This window comes from Tripterygium wilfordii, chromosome 21, assembly GCF_013401445.1.
Source record: "Tripterygium wilfordii isolate XIE 37 chromosome 21, ASM1340144v1, whole genome shotgun sequence".
Taxonomy (NCBI): domain Eukaryota; kingdom Viridiplantae; phylum Streptophyta; class Magnoliopsida; order Celastrales; family Celastraceae; genus Tripterygium; species Tripterygium wilfordii.
This window is the reverse complement of record NC_052252.1, coordinates 4,857,412-4,878,677: the sequence shown is the minus strand read 5'-3', so window position 1 is coordinate 4,878,677 and position 21,266 is coordinate 4,857,412. Positions and strand designations below refer to the sequence as shown.

Here is a 21,266-nt window from a genome sequence, read left to right as displayed (position 1 = left end):
GTGTTAATAAAAATATAATAATTATTTATTTGTGTAATATCTTCTTTTTGGTTGTTGAATTTCATTAAAGCACGAAAACAAGTAAGCTAGGATGACCACTAGAGAGCCCACCTAAAACGCAAGTTCTTTTTTTTTTTAAAAAAAAAAACAAAAAATAGATAAAGAAAAGAATCCTTCTTGTTTAGGGTTACGAAATCAGATTTTCCCTAATATATATACCCTCTAGGGTTGCAGTCGCTTCTTATAATTCATAAATTTTCACATACAAAACACATAAGATTTCATCAATGTCTACATCATCATCATCATGGTCTAATCTTATTGAAGAACTCCTGGAGTCGATTTTCAATCGCTTTGAAGACAGCAGAGATATTTTTCGATGTGGGTTTGTATGCGTTTCATGGCGAGCAGTCGCTCTTAAGATGTCTAGTAAGTTGATTCCTTGCCTATCATCTCCAGGATGGGGCAAAACCCATACTGTATTGAATGTCAAAAAAATGCAAACACAACAAATTCCAGATTATTGTCTATACACAGCCTGCTCCACCAATTATGGTTGGCTCCTACAATTCACAGATGCTTACGGTATTCACCTGTTGAATATTTTTTCAAAAGCCAAAGTCACACTTCCTCCAACTTGTAAGGTAATAGATAAAGTCGCAACGTCTACATGTCCATTGAATCCAGAGTGTTTGGTTCTCGTTGCATACTGGAGTGACAACAAGCACAAATATGCCTTTTGTAAGGTTGGAGACGAAAACTGGACGACATTGGATAGAAGTTATTTTGTGACTGACTTACACAATTCTTCTGTCAGTGTTACCTGGTATAAGGGAAAATTCTATGGTATCGATGCGGACAAACGCCTTTTTGTATTCAATTTAAGTTTGAGGACTATAGAATTGTTCTGCGAGGAGCCCTTAATTATAGGGTTTAAGAATTATGAGATATATTTGGTGGAGTCGTTGTTTGGTGAACTTTTGTTGGTTTCCGGCAATCAAGCCCTATGGAATGCTTTTAAAATGTATAAATTTGATTTCATAACAAAGAAGTGGTACGAGGTGGAGAGCGTGAGGAACCAAGCATTGTTTTTGTGCAGAGATGGCAGTGCACAAGTCTATATGGCAAAAAGAAGTTGTATTATACATTCCATGTATCGTAAAGAAGGTTATCGTGTGGTGGTATATGATATGGAAACCAAGAGCGCCGAGGTTATTCCCAAGACTACTAGTGCAGGTTTGGAATTATGTTCGTCTTATTTGGTCTTGCCTGATTTATGTCATTAAATAAGTCGAAGGGTATTAATGTGACGAAAGCCGAACTAAAGCCTGCAGATAGATAGCAAGACTCTTCGTCCGCACCAACTCGACAACCTGGGTGCTTTTTTCTGTTCTTTCTCTAGCATGTTCTGTTTTTACATGTTTTTTTTTTGGTATCTCAATGCATGTCATTCGTGCAGTCAATCATGAATGTATTAACAGGAAAACTCTTTTTATCGATCTTCAAATTTCCTTGGGAATCCTTTCTGAATTGAGTTTCTTTCTTATGTAATGTAAATGTTATTGTCTAATTAGTTTGTTCCATCAAGAGACGTCTCCGTTTTTGTCTAATTAAGGATTTCCAACTAAAATAACCAATTGCATCACCGATTACAACGGTTGGTTTGAAAACTAAATCATTAACCTATTTCAACGACAATAATAAAGTATATTGGATTTTGGATTGATATATTGTGGGACTTGTGTTGGGTCCAAATTATTACAAAATTTATAATTAATTAAAATTAATTAAAAACTATTATGAATAGCACTATATTCAATACCAATCAAGTGACAAAGACTTATACTGCACTCAAAGACAAATGGATTGTGCTAATTAATGTGATGAACCCTTTTCTTAATATTATAAACATTAAATGTTAAAAAAGTTGGGTTTTTTTTTCGCTATTCATATATGTTTGTTAACTTCAATTGCAAAACTATCAGTGGAGGATTGTTCGGTGCTTGAAGCTCTATCTCAAGTAGCATCTAAGAGTATAGGGTTTGAATCGTTTACATGAAGTTGGAGGTCTCTTTTTATGTAAGTTTGAGAGTTCTAATTTTTTTAAGAGAATATCTCTTCCTTTATGATTCTTAGATGAATTTGGGGAGGGTGAATCTCATCCCAATTTCTTTTTTAATTGAAGTCGGTCTCCTTCAAGATTCTCGTATTTCCTTTAGTGTTCGATTACATGGAGTTACTGCGGTGAGCCTGCTTGGTTGTCCCGAGATGGCATCCTCGATCACCTTGCTTCTGGTGTAAAATATGACGGCTCCTTGGTTGTAAGTACATACATGCACACACAACAAGAATTCTCCAATAAGATTTCTTTATTGGGTTTAGCAAAAACTTTTGGTTAAACCTCCATATCTTACCAAACGGCTAAGATTAAAGCTAATTGAAGGTTTAGGGTTTTAGGATTGAAAATTTTTAATCAATTTCAATCTCAAATATTATAGGGTTTAGGGATTTAAAATCTAATGTTGTTTCAAAAGCTCCAATAACAAATAATGAAGTCTTGTATGGAAAAACATAAAGTCTTCTAGTATTTTGAAAAACTAGTTATGCCTGAAATAAGTGTTAATAAAAATAAAAATAAAAATTTATTTGTCTAATATATTTTTTTTGGATGTTGAATTTCGTTAAAGCACGAAAACAAGTAAAGCTAGGATGACAACTATTTTTTTAAAAAAAACAAAAAATTGATAAAGAAAATAATATTCTTTTTTTTTCTTTTTGAACCACAATTATTTAAACTTCAAAATATTTAGGGTTTTGGAATCCTTCTTGTTTAGGGTTATGGAATCATATTTCTCCTAATTATATATATAACAGTCGCTTCTTATAACTCATCAATGTTCACAAATGATAAACCCCTTCAACCTTAACCTTGCATAAGAAGATGGAAATGGCAAAGAGAAAGAAAACAGAGAATGAATTCCAATTTCATTCGTAATATCAAAAACTCACTTTACAAACTGACTTATCCTCCTAATATAAGACCCAATGACCATGTGACAAACATGTGCCAGGCTGCCAGCTCTGCACCAGAAAAGACTAATAACTACTATTAACCGACTAAACTAAAGACTTTACCTAAACTAACCTCAGGATCATATCAACAAATAGAACGCACAAGACTTCATCAATGTCGACATCATCATGGTCTACTCTTATTGAAGAACTCCTGGAGTCGATTTTCAATCGGTTCGAAGACAGCAGAGATGTTTTTCGATGTGCGTTTGTATGCGTTTCTTGGCGAGCGATCGCTCTCAAGATGTCTGGTAAGTTTATTCCTCTTCGATTGTCTGATGGAAGGGGCGACACCAAGACTGCATTTAATATCAAAACAATGCAAACACAGAAAATTCGAATTCCAGATTATTTTTCATACATGCACTGCTCCACCAATTATGGTTGGATCATAATATTCACAGATGCTGTGGATTTCTACTACAATCGTCCGCGTAAAATTCATCTGTTGAATCTTTTTTCAAAAGCTAAAGTCATGCTTCCTCCAACAAGTAACGAAATATATAAAGCTGTTACGTCTACATGTCCACTGAATCCAGAGTGTTTGGTTCTTGTTGCATACCCATGTAATTACAATTATGAGCACGAGTTAGCTTTTTGTAAGATTGGAGATGAAAACTGGACGACATTGGATAAAAGTTATTTTATGAGTCAATTACCACTTCATATTGATAGTCTTACCTGGTACAAACGAAAATTCTATGGTATTGATGGGGATAAACGCCTTGTTGTATCCAATTTAGATTCGAGGACGATAGAATTGTTATACGAGGAACCGTTGATTATAGGGTTTAGATATTACTATGCATACTTGGTGGAGTCGTTGTTTGGTGAACTTTTGTTGATTTTCAGCGATCAAGGCCGATAGGATACATTCAAAATGTATGAATTTAATTTCATAACAAAGAAGTGGTACAAGGTGAAAAGCTTGAGGTAGTCTATATGGTAAAAAGAAGTTGTATTATACATTACATGTGGCATCATTTTCATAGTAAAGACCATAATCATTTGGTGGTATATGATATGGAAACCAAGAGTGTCGAGATTTCAGAGACCAGTGCATTGTTGGAAGTACGTAGTCCTTCTTATTTGATATTGCCTGATTTATGTCATTAATTAAGTCGCAAGCTATTAATGTGATGAAAGCCGAACTAAAGTCTGTAGATGGATAGCAAGACTCTTCATCCGTGCCAACTCCACTTCCTGGGTGCTTTTTTATTTGTTTTAATGGCATTTTTCGATAAAGCAATGCGATGCTAATAATTCTCTTTTTGTTTTTACATGTTTTTGTTTTCTCAAATGCATGCCATCCTCCATGCAGTCAATCATGAATGTATTTACAGAAAACTCTTTTTATTGATATTCAAATTTCCTTGGGAATCCTTTCTGAATTGGGCTTCAATCTTATATAATGTGAATGTTAGCTATGCTCTCTCATTGTTAGAAGTACCACAAAATTCTTTACAATTTATAAGGACAAACCCTCTCTCATTACACTAATAAGGCATTTTCCTAGCCCAATTAAGTGAGTTGAGTTTTGACCCATGGATTTAGGCCGGTAGTAATTGGGCTAAGGAGAAATAAAGTCGTGCAGATCCGACGTATCCTCTGAACTGGACAACCCAAAGCCTCTTCCTAGCCCAAGTGAGTTGGGCTTTAACCCAAGGGCTTAGTCCTATAGTAACTAGCTTAAGGATGAACAAAGTCGTGCAGGCCTATATATGGGAGTGCGGAATATTTACATGAACATGGTCTAGTACTCTTCTTGAAGAACTCTTGGAGTTAATTTCAATCGACAATCGATTAGAAGATCGGATCTATATCTTCCGATGTGGGCTAGCTAGTAGCGTATGCCTGTCTATTGATTTACACTCTGTTTTCGCTGTTTGTTATATTTTAGAGTGTTGTGAGTGAAGTTGAGGAGCTAGGGCTGAAATTTGTCAAGATTTCATTGCATGTGATTGACTCTTGCGATACGCATACATAAATATTGATTCTTCTGTGCATTGTGGCTAAACAATATTGTTTATTCTTTGGTTTTAGAAGCTTCAAGAAACCAGCTTGGTTTGTAGATAGCTTCATGCATTATCAGAAGCTGTCAAGCTGATTTTCGGCATTTTAATTTTTTAGTTTATTGGTGGATGTTATGCTTTCATTATCTAAAGGATAGAGTCTGCTTATGACTTCTGCAGTCATAGGAAAGATCAATCCTCTGCAATATTGATCCTATTGCCAATAGTGTGGTTGGACTGCCTTACTGAATCATCTAGTAGGTGAACTCATCTAACTACAGCTTTGGTCATCAAAACGCTAAACTGAACGTCAACTCATCTCACTATATTTTTTTAAGTGACACGCAACACACTTTTTCGTCAGTACAACTCACCTCAGTTTTGGAACTCAACTCACCTCAGTGGGTCAAAATACAACACACTGTCAAATGACCCTCTATCATATGAAAGAAGACAAGACCAAAAGCCTAATGCAAGTTAGACAAGTCTATTTCATGTTTTTCTATTGAAAATCTCAGCCCTACTCACATCAAATATATTTTTGCTTTTGGATGTACCGGTATCCGTGAATATATTGGGTCCGCACGACTTTATTCTTCATAAGCCATCTCACTTTTTGGTACTTATGCCCTTGAAAATATCTCTTAATGTGGTAAGGAGATGAACATGCATATACACCACGCGGTTTGGCAAACCGACGAAAATGTATAAAGTATTTTTTAAAAAAGTTATGCCTTAAATAAGCGTTAATAAAAATATTAAAAATTATTTAGTCTAATGTCTTATTTTTGGCTGTTGAGTTTCATTAAAGAACGAAAACAAGGTAGTATGACAACTATAGGGCTCTGTATCTAATATCAATACACAAAATCCTAATTTTTTAAAAAAACCAAAAAATAGACAAAGAAAAGAATCTTTTGTTTAGGGTTACGGAATCAAGGGCGGATTTAGGGGGTGTAGTCCCCCCCAAATGTTTGGTAATTATATATATACACTTACATATATACACACATATATACATGCACATATATACACATATATATGGATACGTGCATGCATGCATACATATACATATAGATATATACTAATATAACTATACATAAATAAATAAAAATACAATTATATACAGGTTCATACCTAAATATACACTTAGCCACCTGACCGACACCAAAGTGTGTGTGTGTACTTACCCCAAGTGTAGGGTATCGTCAAGTAATAAACCGGTGAGTCCGGTATCGATCCACGAGGAAGCAATGCAAATTTGAAGTGAATGATATGTAAATGACTAGCTAACACTAATAAACACAATGACTATCAAATAAAAGCAAGTAAAAGAAATGGGCCGAATGACTCGGTAGCATGAGCGATTTTGTAATCAAAGTAAGCACAAATTGGATTTAAAACAATTAATTAAAAACCTAGTCTCTAATCCGTCCCGGTGGCTACTCGGTTCTCATACTCAAGGTATCATTGCAAACACACACAACCATACACAATGCATTGTGTGATACTATCAATCATGCATATGCAAAGAGAATTGGGATATAAGACTTCAATTCATACATGTAGGCCATCGGGTCTCTTAATCTACGATGAACGCAAAGGGATAAGCATCTAATATTATGGATTAATGTTCCCCCTTGGGGCTCGGCTTGGCTAACACCCTAGTTTCACACTCAAAGATCAATTAACCATAACTCTCCCATGCACATTCCTAAATTAACCCAAAACCCCATCATCAATACACATAATTAATAGCTATGCAATGGAAAACTCAATTAATTAAGGAAATCATGCAATGGGTTTAACAATTCTCAATCTAACACATTAGATGCAATCCCTAGACTAGACAATCCAAGAATACAATCAAATATGTCATTCTCATATATCCACTCACATAACTATCACGAAATTAAAAGAGAAGAATCGAAGCTACGATTCTTTGAACATACCTTGAGTAATCGAAACCTTGCATCCACCTTTCGGGATTAGAAACTAGAGAAGAGAACTACCCACTCATGATTGTTGCAATAAACATCCAATCTATTGTCATCTAAATCAGAGTTTATACAAAATCAAGAGAAAGCACCAAAAACAATAAAGAAAACTTAGAGAGAGAAACTAGATCTACACTACTCCTATGGTGGCTTCATGTTGGAGAAGTGAATGAATTATTCATTAAATCTCAACCTTGCAATATGTAGCCGTTGCACTTGCATTATTTTCCAAGTCTAGCTTTGCAAGATTTGAGTTGTCATGTGCACTTGCAGCCATCTTTGACCATTTGATTAAACTTGCACCAAATCTTGACCTTGGTATCTCCAACAATTTTGTCATCTTTGACCATTTGATCAAACTTGCACCAAATCTTGGCATTGGTATCTCCAACAATTTCCTTTTAAATGTGTGGCAACTTGCAGCCATCTTTGACTCCAAAAATCAAGTAAGATCTTCTTTTAAGTCAAAAATTGCAAGCAAGAATGTTGTCTTATGCACAACCATTGGATTCACCTTTAAATGATCATCTTAACCCTTCAAGTCTTGTTGTAATCTAATCCATTCATAAAACAATTCAATCTCGGCCATAGATTAGTGTACCGTTGGAGCTTGTAGTCTTCAAGAATATCTTCATAATCTAAGTCCCGACACCTCACAGCAAAAAGTGCCCAAAAAGTGCTCCAACTTGCCCAATTCAGTCATTTAAGCCCGATTTCCTGCAGAACCAACGGGAAACATGTATAAGGGTAAAATTACTTTATTTAAACACAAATGAATTACTATAAGCACTAGAACCTCCTAATTAGATAGTATTAGGACCTCAAAATAGAGGTCCGGTCACCACCTAAAAAAAACACACTCCGTACCTACTTTCCTTCGTTGGTGCAAGTGTGTAACCGTATTGCTTCCTAAGTTCGTCTCAAGACTCTCAACTAACAATAAGCCTAAATGTCTAATCAACTAATTTCAGTAACTTGTACTATTAATTAAATAGATGTAATGTAAATAGCCTAAAACAAAATTCCGGGGGCGCTGCCCCCGGACCCCCACCAACTTTTAACAGTCCCCCCTAACATGAATTCCTGGTTCCGCCCTTGTACGGAATCATATATAATTCTCCTAATTAATTATATATACCCTCTAGCTAGGGTTGCAGTTGCTTCTTATAACTCATCAATATTCACATACAAAAACACACAAGATTTCATCAATGTCGGCATTATCATGGTCTAGAACTATGGTGTTGTTTATTTTGACCTTTTTTGTTCCGTCTATGTAACCTAATGTAGTCCGGTGGAGTACAATATTATTCGGCGGTTGTCCTGTGATGTTCGGTGTCATAAGGGAGTGTCCGACGATGATTGTTATTTGTATTTTTCTTTTTTTAGTTTTCATGTAATCTATCTTTATGATTTTGAAACTCTAATAAATAGCCCAAAAATCTCTAGTCCTCCTTGATTAATCATCAAAAAAGTAATCCGATTTCTTCATATGGATATTGTAGAAAGTCCATTAATATTTAATCCTTTTCAAAGGACAAATACCTAGTTAATTAATAACACGATACCCATTACAAATTAATAGATTCAGTAATGTCTTCCAAATTTCCCACGCAATTGCAAAACCTTGTTTCAGATTTTCTTTTTTCTTTTCAATTCAAATCTAATGGGATTGCAGTCCAAATTTTCAAATCCAACGGATTTTAGTTCTTCAATTCATCAATGAAATTACTTAAAGATCAAACAAAGTCTGATTTCAAACCAATGATATCATGACACACATTCAAGCTCCCAAAAATTGACCACAAACAATTAATTAGCAACATTAATTACTGCCTAATTATGGATCCTCTATATATAACAAGAGCTACTTAGACACACAAAATTAATTAAATAGAGAGAGACCCAAAAGAGAGCCCAAAAATGGAATGCAAGAATTCAACATCAGCCAAAATATTCATTAAATTCTTTCTTGTTCTTTCCCTCTTCTTTTCCTCCTTGCCGTTGTGTGACTCCTTTGACTATGGCGATGCTCTCTCAAAGAGTCTCCTCTATTTCGAATCTCAACGCTCCGGCCGGTTGCCTCACAACCAACGCGTCACTTGGCGCCACCATTCCGGCCTCGACGACGGCCTGGAACAAGAAGTAAGTTCTTCTCATCCACAACCTACGAGATTAAGATAAGACTGTGTACATATGTCTTTTATAAACGTTCTGTCTCATCTGCCCTAAATCAATATGTTTTGATAGGTGGATTTAGTGGGAGGTTACTACGATGCTGGAGACAACGTGAAATTTGGCCTGCCAATGGCGTTTACCATAACAATGCTTTCATGGGGAGTCATGGAATTCCGGCAACAAATCATCGATGCCGGAGAATTCAATCATGCATTGGAAGCGATCAAATGGGGTGCCGATTATTTCATCAAGGCTCACACATACCCTAATGAACTATGGGTTGAGGTAGTTGATTTCGTCCATATATAATTAATTGCATGAACCAGAAATAATCAATGCATTACTAAGAGAGAATTGATTTCTCATATTATTACGACTATGGAATAAATGCATAAGGGAAAGATTTGGAGAACAACAAGAGTTAGCTTGGTTGGTAATCGGTTGGATTAAGCATATGTGTATTCAGTGTTCGATTCCAAGTACAAACATAATTCTCTATGGTATTTAAAAAAAAAAAAAGATTTGGAAAAAGTAAGACGAATCAAATATCTGAAAATTGTAGATTTTTTTTTATCCTAGGTGGGTGATGGTGACACTGATCACTATTGTTGGCAACGTCCGGAGGACATGACAACGTCAAGGCTAGCCTACAAGGTGGACACAGAAAACCCGGGTTCGGACGTCGCCGGTGAGACAGCAGCAGCAATGGCAGCTGCAGCAATTGTTTTTAATCAAACAAACCCACATTACTCTCGCCTACTATTGCACCATGCACAACAGGTATATTATTTTGAACAATACACATACATACATACATATATATATATATATATATATATAACAATATTGCATAGTAGGTGTACTATTGATCACCAAAAAATTAGGGTCGGCTACATGCACCTATGAGAAAAGCATTGAGAATCCACTACTTGAATTCTTTGATTGAATTATTAAAAACTAATTATGGGTTTTGCAGTTGTTTGAGTTTGGTGACAAATATAGAGGAAAATATGACGAGAGTGTGAAAGTGGTGAAAGGGCACTACACTTCTGGGGTTAGTGGGTACAAAGATGAGATGTTGTGGGCAGCAATGTGGCTTTATAAGGCAACAATGCAAGACAAGTATTTGAAGTATGTGTTGGAGAAGGCTCATGAGTTTGGTGGGACTACTTGGGCTATCACTGAGTTTAGCTGGGATGTCAAGTATGCTGGTCTCCAAATCATGGCTTCCATGGTAATTGTCCACTCCCTAGCTACTCCCTCCCTATACAATAAAACTTCATTAATGTGTTTTTAATCACCCCACTTTATCTAAACGACTTGACAAGTCAAAGGCTGTTGTTGTGGTGATTTGAATTTGAATCTTCAATCAACTCAACCAGTTCTGAATAAGTGTCCAGTTATTTTTCAATTTAACTGAGAATGACATCATATAAGTTTGTCTTTTAGATATCCGATATATGGATAAACTCGGGTCGTCAGCCTCACACTCACATAAGTTTCTCACTTGACAACATGATAAGTTGGGTCAAAACCCAGTGTTTGGCCATAAGTGTAGAGTTATTTTCACAAATTGACACAATCTCTTTAATAAGTTTTTGTTAATAGGATTTTGTTCCTTTTTTTTTTCCTTATATTATATAAGTCGATGATTTTAATCTTTGATTTCATGGTATTGATTTGTTATGGCAGTTGTTGAAGGAAGAAAAACACAAGAAACACACAAACATATTAAAACGGTACCGTTCAAAGGCTGAATTCTACTTATGTGCTTGTCTAGGCAAGAACAACGAGACTAACGTGTACCGCACACCAGGAGGCTTATTATACATCCGCGAATGGAACAACATGCAATATGTATCAACGTCTGCATTTCTCCTCACAATTTACTCTGACTATCTTCAAGCCTCAAATCAACGGCTAAGATGCGATCAGGGAGAATTAGACCCACAAGAAGTATTTGCCTTTGCGAAATCACAGGTTGATTACATCTTGGGAGCAAATCCAATGGCCACAAGCTACCTTGTTGGTTATGGTTCAAAGTACCCCCAAAGGATGCACCACAGAGGAGCATCAATTGTCTCTTATAGAGGGAACAAGGGTTTTATTGGGTGCACACAAGGCTATGATAACTGGTTTAGCCGGGCCGGGCCGAACCCGAATGTTGTGATTGGGGCCCTTGTTGGTGGGCCTGATAGAACGGATGGGTTTAGAGATGAGAGATGGAATTTTAAGCAGACTGAGGCTTGCACATACAACACAGCAGCACTAGTTGGAGTTTTTGCCAAATTGAGTGGGTTAGAGTGCCATGAGAAGCCAAATTTTGCTGCTTCTAGCTAAATTAGGTATACACAATTTATAGACTAATTGAATAAGACTTTACAAATTTTAAACATCTTGTCAATGTTCTATATGATTGAACTTTAATAATCTAAACGAAAAGAGATTTAGGGTTAGAACTTATTTTAGAATTCGACCTGATCTAATAGTAGATTTAGGCAGAAAGCAACGCATGCGTGCATCATAAATGTAAATGTGTAATCTATTCTTAACCTTCTAGCTTTTTACGAGGCATTTGAGAGTGAGAATCACCAATTTTCTTGTTTGGTTGTTTTTAGAAGTGTGGAATCTCAAACTTATTTCACCATCTATTCTTACTTGTGCAGAATAGTGGCCAAGCTCACCAAAATATACAACAAACTATTATACCCTTATTTTAACATTATTATTTTTTTAAAAAATATAATATGAAATTTGTACCATTAAAATTCTCTACTCATACTTATCTTTTATTTCATATCAAATATGGTCATGCTCACCTACTCTCATTGTCACACGCAGTATCCAAAGGATAATAAACAAAAGAATTCTACCCCTCTTTACCTGTCCGGCCCAAATGGATATTATTTGCCTATTTGGGCTCAAAATTAGTAGAGCAAATGAAACTTAAGAAAGGCCTATTGAGGCCCAAATTTCACCACATAAACTCTAAACGGTGTCGTTCCTTCATTTCGCCAAAAGTGAAGTCCACCTTCAATCCTTGGCCTCCAACTCCATTTCTTGTCGAGCGTTTGCAGAGAAATCGAACAACTTTGGTTAGTAAAGTATTCATTACAACTCTTCTGCTTTCGATTATCTTTTTCTCCGCTTTTAAGGTTCCTTTTTAGTTTGAATCAAATGAAAAATGGGTTTTTATTTTGTGATTAATTCCAATTTGTTGGTAGGTCGATTGTAATCTCAACGTAGTCTGATTCTCTGCAACTGCAATGAAATTTTGTTGTATAGTTGATTTTGGCTTATGGCTTCTTTTGTTTCCATGAATGTTCAATTGATACTTTTTCTTGGTTTTAATCAGTTAGATTACCGCAGAAATTTTGCGACTTGCATTACAAAATTGTCTGTAAATTTATATTTTCTTATTCTTCTTCCATCGACTCGATCTGGCACATATATATATTTTTATCTTTTACTGGAGAATGTCTTTGTTGAGAGACAAAAGTCTGGTGTGATCCAATAAAATTGAATGGACATGAAGATGTGATTGCCTTTCTTACAAAACAAAAAAGGCAATGAAGAATGAAACTTTTACTAAGGTATCGAGCAATAGATGGAAGGTCAATCTGGGTTTTCGAGAATGGTTGGAATAGATGAACCTTGTGTCCATTGACGACGATGAGCTTCCTGAAGAGCCATTGCTCATGCCATCAAACACAGACGATACTGCATCGAAGAACATTGAGCCCATCCTCTAAGTGATTTGAAGATTGATTCAATGAGTACTGACTTCTGAGGGGAGATTGGATAATGAATCCATTTAAGAACAGTCAACACTTCAGAGAACTTGGCCAAGAAATCAACAATTTATAGAAAATCTTTGTTGTTTAGAGTCATAAGAACCCTAGTACTAATTGGATTATAAGTTTACTAATTGGATTATAAGTTTCACTTAAATTAACAGTAACAGAGTACCCCCCCCTCTGTTCTGCTAGAGTGCTGTCTAAGATTTGGAAAAACTAATATTAACATTCGCAATGCATAAGAAAGAAAGAAGCCCAGTTCAGAAAGGATTCATAAGGAAATTTGAAGATCAATAAAAGAGTTTTCTGTTAATACATTCATGATGCAAGAATGACAGCAATTTAGATACCAAAAAACATGTAAAAACAGAACCAAAAAAGAGAGAGAGAATTACCACTAGCCATTAACAAAATAGAGAAAAAAAAAAAAAAAAAAAAAAAAAAAAAAGCGCTCAGATGGTCGACTTGGCACGGATGAAGAGTCTTGCTTTCTATCTGCAGACTTTAGTTCGGCTTTCGTCACATCAACACCATGCGACTTAATTAATGACATAGATCAGGCGCGATCAAATGAGTGTAGAATTCTGTGAAGCCTATAGTTGTAGACTCGGGAATGAACTCGAAACTCTCGGTTTCCATATCATATACCACCAAATCATGACGATATTTACACTGAAAAGAATAACTCCTGCTCGCGAAATGTATAATACAACTTCTTTTTACCATCTTGGAGTTGCCTATATAGGATAGTGCAGAGCCATCTCTACTCAAAAACAATGCTTGGTTCCTCAAGTTTTTCACCTCGTACCACTTTTTTGCTATGAAATCAAATTCATACATTTTGAAAATGTCCTGTCGGCGTTGATAATAGAAAACCAACAAAAGCTCACCAAACAACGACTCCACCAAGTACGTCTCGCAAAACCTAAACCCTATAACAAACGGCTCTTCGCAGAACAATTCTATCATCTTCGAACTTAAGTTGCAGACAAAAAGACGTTTATCCGCATCGACACCATAGAATTTTCCCTTGTACCAGGTAACACTAAGAAAACAATCTTGGGGTTCAGTCACAAAATAACTTCTATCCAATGTCGTCCAATTTTCGTCTCCAACCTTACAAAAAGCTAATTTGTAGTCGTACTTGCATAGGTATGCGACAAGAACCAGACACTCTGGATTCAATGGACATGTAGACGTAGCGGCTTTATCTATTTGGTTACGCGTTGGAGGAAGTATAACTTTGGCTTTTGAAAAAAGATTCAACATATGAATTTTATGCGGAAGATCATCATCGGAGTTGAAATCCACGCCGGCTTCTGTGAATTGTATGAGCCAACCATAATTGGTGGAGCAGTGTATGTCTGGAAAATAATCTGGAATCTGAATTTTTTGTGTTTCCATTGTTTGGATATTGAATAGAGTGTGTGTCTTTTCGTCCCGTTGTGAAGACAATACGCAAGGAATCAACTTACTATACGACTTAAGAGCGACTGCTCTCCATGAAACGCATACAAGCCCACATCGAAAAACATCTCTGCTGTCTTCGAGGCAATTGAAAATTGACTCCAGGAGTTCTTCAATAAGGGTAGACCATGATGACGATGCAGTCGACATTGATGAAATCTTACGCGTTTTTGTATGTGATGGTTGATGAGTTTATAAGAAGCGACTGAAACCCTAGCTAGAGGGTATATATAATTAATTAGGAGAGTTACATATGATTCCGTAACCCTAAATATGATGTGGGGCCATCACACGTCATCATTATGAAATTTAAATAATTATGGATCAAAAAAAAAACACGAAAAGAAGAGACAAACAACCTAAAACTTTTTTGATGCTTTTTTATGGACATAGAACTCCCATGATGTAACAAACACATGCTCACAAATATACATAAATTAATATGATGTATGCGGACATGAACCACACAACATGGACAAAAATACTCAAATGATTAGCCAGCTAAGTTGAGCATTGGTGTGTAACTTGTTTGTAGTGGTGTCCCGCGGGTGGGGTGACATGAGTTGCCGCCCAGGGCCTGCAAATCATAAGGTCATATATTTTTGAAAAAAATTATTATTATAGTAGCCGATACATATTCAAACCACATTTAGGGAAAAAAATCCCAATAACTATCAACCCATTTCAACTTAAAATCATATTTTCGGTTCAGCGTGTCAGAAGAAAAGTTAAATTGATGGTTATAGTTGTCTATTGAAAGTTATTCCGGTGGAAAATGTTAATTATACAAATGTAATTAATGATTTTGCATCTCAAAATGCTAGAAGAGTCTTATTTAAGTAATACAAGACATTTAACTTTTTTAAGGAAGGCCTCATTTTTAGAGTTCGCCCAAGGCTCCCAAAGACTCAAGTACACCACTGCTTGTTTGATGATTAATAGCATACTAGTTATGCTCTCTTACCAAAGTTAATTAGATCCACAAACAAATTATTCCTGAGCTTGATGAATACCATGGTTCTGCATGAATTATCATGTGAATCCAATACATTTATGGAGTACACAACCTAAAGAAAATGACAGAAAAGTTCCAAAAAAATAAACAAAATAATAAATTGAAAACCTCCTCTCAATCTTATCAGCTTAATATCATCAAGTAATGGCGTATACATAATTTTGCATACGCCATTATAGAAAAATAATAGAAAAGTAGGGAGGAAGAGCAACACAAGAATTATCTTGGTTTGGACTCAATTTGAGATTTTACGCCCAACAATAGTCTACCATTTTACAAGCTGAGTTTACAAGAGTATTTTCGCGCGCTCTCTCTCTGATGAAGACCTAGTAAACTAGAGTTATATTTACTAGGAGAATATTTAGTTTTAATTCTTGCCAATTAAGGCGGCTGAAATTTTGGAATAGACTTATATTAGGAGTAGTTTATTATGTTTATTAGGAATAGATTTGATTACTATAAAAGCCCAGTGTAGTTCGTATATGGGATTCATTCAATTAATAACAAAAAAAATGAGATTTTCTTCTCAAACTTCTTTGCTTATACGTGAGTATTGGCAAGGGAATTCCTTGGATTTCTAAGGATTCATCATTGGTGCTTTTATTGAGAGGCTCCTTTGAATGGCAACAGATGAGGAACGACTCGATTCATTGGAGAACAAGCTACAGGCTTTACGCCTAGCGCTTCAAACCAGAACTCGAGATTTTCATCAACTGTTGGCAAACTTTGAAAAGGTGATCGCTGCTAGCTGCAAGGGATGACATCGACGTAGGAGTACCCACAGCAAAACTCGTCGTCACTCCCATGCCAGTTATTCCGAATCATCATCTGATTCCCAAGTTCACTCTTCATTAAGGAACAAAGAGTTAAACGCCGACCTTACAATTGTCGATCTCGAGATCATGGTGATCTCAGCAAAGAATCTCAAAAAGGACAACACCATGGATTCCAACAAAGTTTATCATCACATCAATGATGGTCGATCAGGGTCTACTTCGGATAGATCAGAGCAATCATCAATTGAAGATGAGGATGATGATTTGAATGAATTATCAACGCCTATTTTTGATGAAGAAAAAGATGAAGACTTGAACGTGAATTATATTGATGTGGGAATAGATGATTTATCGGTCCCAATATTTGATGATTATCCGGACGAAGGAGATTTGTTGCTGCAAGAAGAGATCAAGGAAGAAATATTGGTGGAAAAATCAGAAATTATTCAACTAGCAAATCCCGACAACATTATGGTGCTTGTTGAATGTGTTGATTTTGTCATTCCCAAGTGGTTTGGTAATGTCAAAAATCCTTCGGTCTCTTTGACAATCGACCTTGAAGGTTCAAGGAAGTATTGGTCAGATACATGTTTCTTCATATCAATGATGTTATTCTCGACAAAGTTTTTACTACTGCTAATACTCTTTAAAATTCGAGGTCGAGTTTTCTCCAACAAGGGGAATCTAATGCAGTGGGTGTGGTCTCCTAATGTTTTCTTTGAGGACAAAGATTCTCTTGAAGGGGATGGGAATGATGAAGACCTAGTAAACTAGAGTTATATTTACTAGGAGAATATTTAGTTTTAATTCTTGCCAATTAAGGCGGCTGAAATTTAGGAATAGACTTATATTAGGAGTAGTTTACTATGTTTATTAGGAATAGATTTGATTACTATAAAAGCCCAGTGTACTTCGTATATGGGATTCATTCAATTAATAACAAAAAAATTGAGATTTTCTTCTCAAACTTCTTTGCTTATACGTGAGTATTGGCAAGGGAATTCCTTGGATTTCTAAGGATTCATCACTCTCGCAGCAACTCTCGGTTAAAACAAACAACCCTGACTTTCTGTTCTGATTTTCCAACTAAAGTACCCGACATATCGTGTTGTCGCTCGAGCAAAACACTCCCTGGAGATTGCAGCATCACGAGTCACTCGAGCGCGAAACAAGTCGCTTGAGCGACAAGCTCTCTGGAAATGGCTCATCAATAATCACACATGTTCGCTTGAGCGAATACTACAGTCGCTCGAGTGCGCACCTCACTACCTGATGCCTAACCAGCTGCGCTCGAGCTACAATGCCTATGTCTAGATTCTCAGCAGCTTCAACATTAAGCCATACTCCACATATCTATTCAATTCAATTTACAATATCATTAATCAACTCCTTTTTGTGTTCACTATATATCCATATATATATATATATATATATATATATATCTAGCTAGCTCTATTCAATAAAATTAATATGTGGGTGTCCTTCAAAATTTAAACTTTTTTTGTCATTATTTTTCATTAACAAGGATATCCGAGATTTTCTTCTGATGGACTAGTCCTTATAACAGATAAGCATGGAGGACCAAAGAAAAGAGCTAATATAAGAAGTTAGACTCTAAACAGACTTTGGAAAGAAAAAAAGAAAAAAAAAAACAGTCCTCACATGTAAGCATGGATGAATATCAAATTGATCACACCAGCCAGGCAATTAACCAAGAAAGGACGTTCATGATTGACTGCATGAATGACATGCATTGAGATATAAAAAAAAAAACATGAAAAAACAGTAAACACTTCTTAGAACTTGACCAAGAAATTAACCTAGTACTAATTGGATTACAGCGCCTTACAAGTCTCACTTTAACAGTCGTAACAGAGTATCCTCTGTTCTGTTAAAGTGGTATGTTGTTGAACCAAATTGCTTAAAAAATGTTGTAATAAAAACAAAGGGCATGTTAGAAAAACTAATACTAACATAAGTTAGAAACCAAATTCAGAAGGTATTCTCAAGGAAATTTGAAGATCAATAAAAAGAGTTTTCTGTTAATACTTACACTCATGATTGACTGCATTAATGACATACATTGAGATGCCAAAAAACATGTAAAAACATAACTAAAAAAAAGAATGAGCATAGCTAGCATCGCATTGCTCTATCGAAAAATACCATCAAAAAAAGAAAGAAAGAAGCACCCAGGTGGTCGAATTGGCATGGATGAAGAGTCTTGTTATCTATCTGCAGACTTTAGCTTGGCTTTCATCACATTAATACCCTGCGACTTAATTAATGACATAAATCAGGCAAGATCAAATGAGACGGAGAACATACTCCCAACGATGCACTAATATTGGGAATAACTTGGCACTCTTGGTTTCCATATCATACACCACAGCATGATTATGACGTACCTTACTATTAAAACCCAGAATTATGTAATGTATAATACAACTTCTTTTTGCCATATAGACTAGTGCACAGCCATGGCCACTCAAAAACAATGCTTGGTTCCTCAAGCTTTTCACCTCGTACCACTTCTTTGTTATGAAATCAAATCAATACATTTTAAAAGTATCCCATCGGCCTTGATTGCTGAAAACCAGCAAAAGTTCACCAAACAACGACTCCACCAAATACGTATTGTAATATTTAAACCCTAAAGTAAACGGTTCCTGGCATCAAAATTCTATCCTCCTCGAACCTAAGTTGCATACAAAAAGGCATTTATCCCCATCGATACCATAGAATTTTCCATTGTACCAGGTAACACTATCAAAACAAGGTCGTAATCGAATCACAGAATAACTTTCATCCAATGTCGTCCAGTTTTCCTCTCCAACCTTACAAAAAGCTAATTTGAACCCGTAGCCACATAGGTATGCAACAAGAACCAAACACTCTGGATTCAATGGACACGTAGATGTAGCAGCTTTACATATTTGATGACGCATTGGAGGAAGCATGACTTTGGCTTTTGAAAAAGGATTCAACATATGAAGGTCATGCGCCATGGGGTCTGTGACTAGTATGAGCCAACCATAATTGGTGGAGCAGTGGATGTATGGATAATAGTCTGAAATTTGAATTTGTTGTGTTTTCCCTGTTTTGATATTGAATACAGTATGAGTGTCGCCCCCTCCTGAATACAATGCGCAAGGAATCAACTTACTAGACATCTTCAGAGCGACTGCTCGCCATGAAACGCATGCAAACGCACATCGGAAAAGATCTCTGCTTTCTTTGAAACGATTGAAAATCGACTCCAGGAGTTCTTCAATAAGAGTAGACCATGATGATGACGATGAAGAAGCCGCATTGGTGAATTCTTTCATGTTTGTGAAAACCCTACAAGAGGAGTCAATCAACCATCCATATATATATATATATATATATATATATATGGCTGGCGTAGTGACTTGTGAGAGAGTCAGAGAGTGATGTGGGGCCCTCATCACACGTCATCGTGATGAAGTCTATGATCATCCGCTAATACTTCTTTGTACTTGCTTGGATAGATACACGGGCGGATCTTCAATTGGGTTATGGTGGGCTTGAGCCCGTGTGAAAAAAATAAAAAAAAATTAGTAAATATACTTAAACCCACTAGCCTAGACACAATGCCCCTAAGGTGAGCTTACTCAAGACACGTTGATTTGGTCTCCATTCATCACACCATCGTCAATTCGTCATTGTCTCAACTCTCATCAAGATGACGAGAAGGTCGTCTTCTTTTCTTCGACTTTGTGTCTAGGACCAGTCGTCCAACGTCTGTGATTCTCCAGGGCCAAGCTCCAGCCGTCCAACGTCTGTGATTCTCCAGAAATTTATAATAGCATGATTTTATTTTTACATCTTGAAACATGTCTCTTGCAAGTGTCTCACAAGAGGTTTTTATTTTGCTGTACACTACTACTTGATTGGGTTTGCCTCCTTGATCCTACACTTGATTGGCTTTTCTAGAACTGCTTGTAAACTATAACTTTTAGAGTTTCAATTTGTTATATATTAATACATTACTAGCTTATCAAAAAAAAAAAGATCTAGTTATCTTGGAAGGCATGATAAGTTTTTATCATTTTGAGATTCTACTGAAGTTCTAAAAATTTTTCGAGACACTGCCCCAAACCCTGTCACTTTTAAGTTCAGCCCGGGATAAATCAAAATCCTGGTTCCTCCACTGGATAAATATATAGTGCAACCCACCCAAACAGACTAGGATATGACGTATCCAATCCAATCAGATCAAGTAAATACAAAGTATAGCTGCAAAAGTAGAGAAAAGTTGAGAAGAACAACAACACAAAAATTACTCTGGTTCGGATTCAATCTGTGACCCAACGTCCAGCAATAGTACATTATGTTCTTTCGATATGCTTACAAGCTGAGTTTACAAGAATATTTTCGCTCTCTTGCGCTACTCTTTCACCATCTGTCACAACTCTCGATTAAAACATAAAACCCTGACTTTCTCTGCTGATTTGCCTACTTAAATACACGACACGTCGCTGGACCGGAGTACTCCCTGGAGATTGCAACATCATGAGTCGCTCGAGCGCCAAACAAGTCACTCGAGCGACAAGCTCTCTGGAAACAGCTCACCAATAATCACACTTGTTCACTCAAGGCGAACCTCTCTTCCAAAATCTGTCTGATGCCTAACCAGCTTCGCTCGAGCGCTCCATCCAGCCACTCGAACGACAATGCCTTTGTCCAGATTTTTCAGCAGCTTCAACATTGCTTTATTGAATAAAATTAATTTGTGGGTGTCCTTCAAAATTGAGTATTTTGTTTTCATTAACAAGGATATCCGAGATTTTCTTCTGATGCACTAGTCCCTGTGGCAAGTACAATCCTAAACAAGCTAGTTGTTCATATTGCATATTTTGAATATTACCCAACATTTGTGTACATAACCCAAAATTTTATTTTTTTAAAAAAAAATTATAAATGTGCAG

The 21,266-nt window shown here is 36.2% G+C and overlaps 4 protein-coding genes and 1 long non-coding RNA gene across 5 annotated transcripts; 4 read left to right on the top strand and 1 right to left on the bottom strand.

The window, feature by feature from the left end:
* Window positions 1–287: 287 nt before the first annotated feature.
* LOC119987767 (putative F-box protein At5g55150) lies at window positions 288–3,113 on the top strand. Its single transcript, XM_038832686.1, has 4 exons — window positions 288–1,236; window positions 1,986–2,020; window positions 2,137–2,244; window positions 3,072–3,113. Exons 1-4 carry the CDS (start codon window positions 288–290, stop codon window positions 3,111–3,113), a joined length of 1,134 nt encoding a protein of 377 aa, XP_038688614.1.
* A 74-nt stretch (window positions 3,114–3,187) lies between these two features.
* On the top strand, window positions 3,188–3,940 carry LOC119987766 (putative F-box protein At5g55150). The gene has a single exon (XM_038832685.1). The coding sequence runs from the start codon at window positions 3,188–3,190 to the stop codon at window positions 3,938–3,940; it is 753 nt and encodes a 250-aa protein (XP_038688613.1).
* Window positions 3,941–4,095: 155 nt separating this feature from the next.
* LOC119987765 (endoglucanase 11-like) lies at window positions 4,096–11,599 on the top strand. The gene is made up of 8 exons (XM_038832684.1): window positions 4,096–4,143; window positions 4,913–4,966; window positions 9,083–9,226; window positions 9,332–9,544; window positions 9,839–10,039; window positions 10,236–10,493; window positions 10,697–10,699; window positions 10,952–11,599. Exons 1-8 carry the CDS (start codon window positions 4,096–4,098, stop codon window positions 11,597–11,599), a joined length of 1,569 nt encoding a protein of 522 aa, XP_038688612.1.
* Window positions 11,600–12,286: 687 nt separating this feature from the next.
* LOC119990217 lies at window positions 12,287–12,631 on the top strand. Its single transcript, XR_005465966.1, has 2 exons — window positions 12,287–12,354; window positions 12,484–12,631. It is a non-coding gene; the product is annotated as an uncharacterized LOC119990217 (long non-coding RNA).
* Window positions 12,632–13,599: 968 nt separating this feature from the next.
* LOC119987764 (putative F-box protein At5g55150) lies at window positions 13,600–14,673 on the bottom strand. The gene has a single exon (XM_038832683.1). The coding sequence runs from the start codon at window positions 14,671–14,673 to the stop codon at window positions 13,600–13,602; it is 1,074 nt and encodes a 357-aa protein (XP_038688611.1).
* Between the last annotated feature and the right edge of the window lie 6,593 nt (window positions 14,674–21,266).

Coding starts and splice junctions, on each gene's coding strand:
- LOC119987767 (XM_038832686.1), top strand. CDS start 288: ATGTCTACATCATCATCATCATGGTCTAATCTTATTGAAGAACTCCTG. Junction 2,021..2,136: donor TGCTTGAAGCTCTATCTCAA/GTAGCATCTAAG, acceptor TATGATTCTTAG/ATGAATTTGGGGAGGGTGAA. Junction 2,245..3,071: donor GATTACATGGAGTTACTGCG/GTGAGCCTGCTT, acceptor AACATGTGCCAG/GCTGCCAGCTCTGCACCAGA.
- LOC119987766 (XM_038832685.1), top strand. CDS start 3,188: ATGTCGACATCATCATGGTCTACTCTTATTGAAGAACTCCTGGAGTCG.
- LOC119987765 (XM_038832684.1), top strand. CDS start 4,096: ATGGAAACCAAGAGTGTCGAGATTTCAGAGACCAGTGCATTGTTGGAA. Junction 4,967..9,082: donor TGTTTTCGCTGTTTGTTATA/TTTTAGAGTGTT, acceptor TTTTCCTCCTTG/CCGTTGTGTGACTCCTTTGA. Junction 9,227..9,331: donor ACGACGGCCTGGAACAAGAA/GTAAGTTCTTCT, acceptor ATGTTTTGATAG/GTGGATTTAGTGGGAGGTTA.
- LOC119987764 (XM_038832683.1), bottom strand. CDS start 14,673: ATGTCGACTGCATCGTCATCATGGTCTACCCTTATTGAAGAACTCCTG.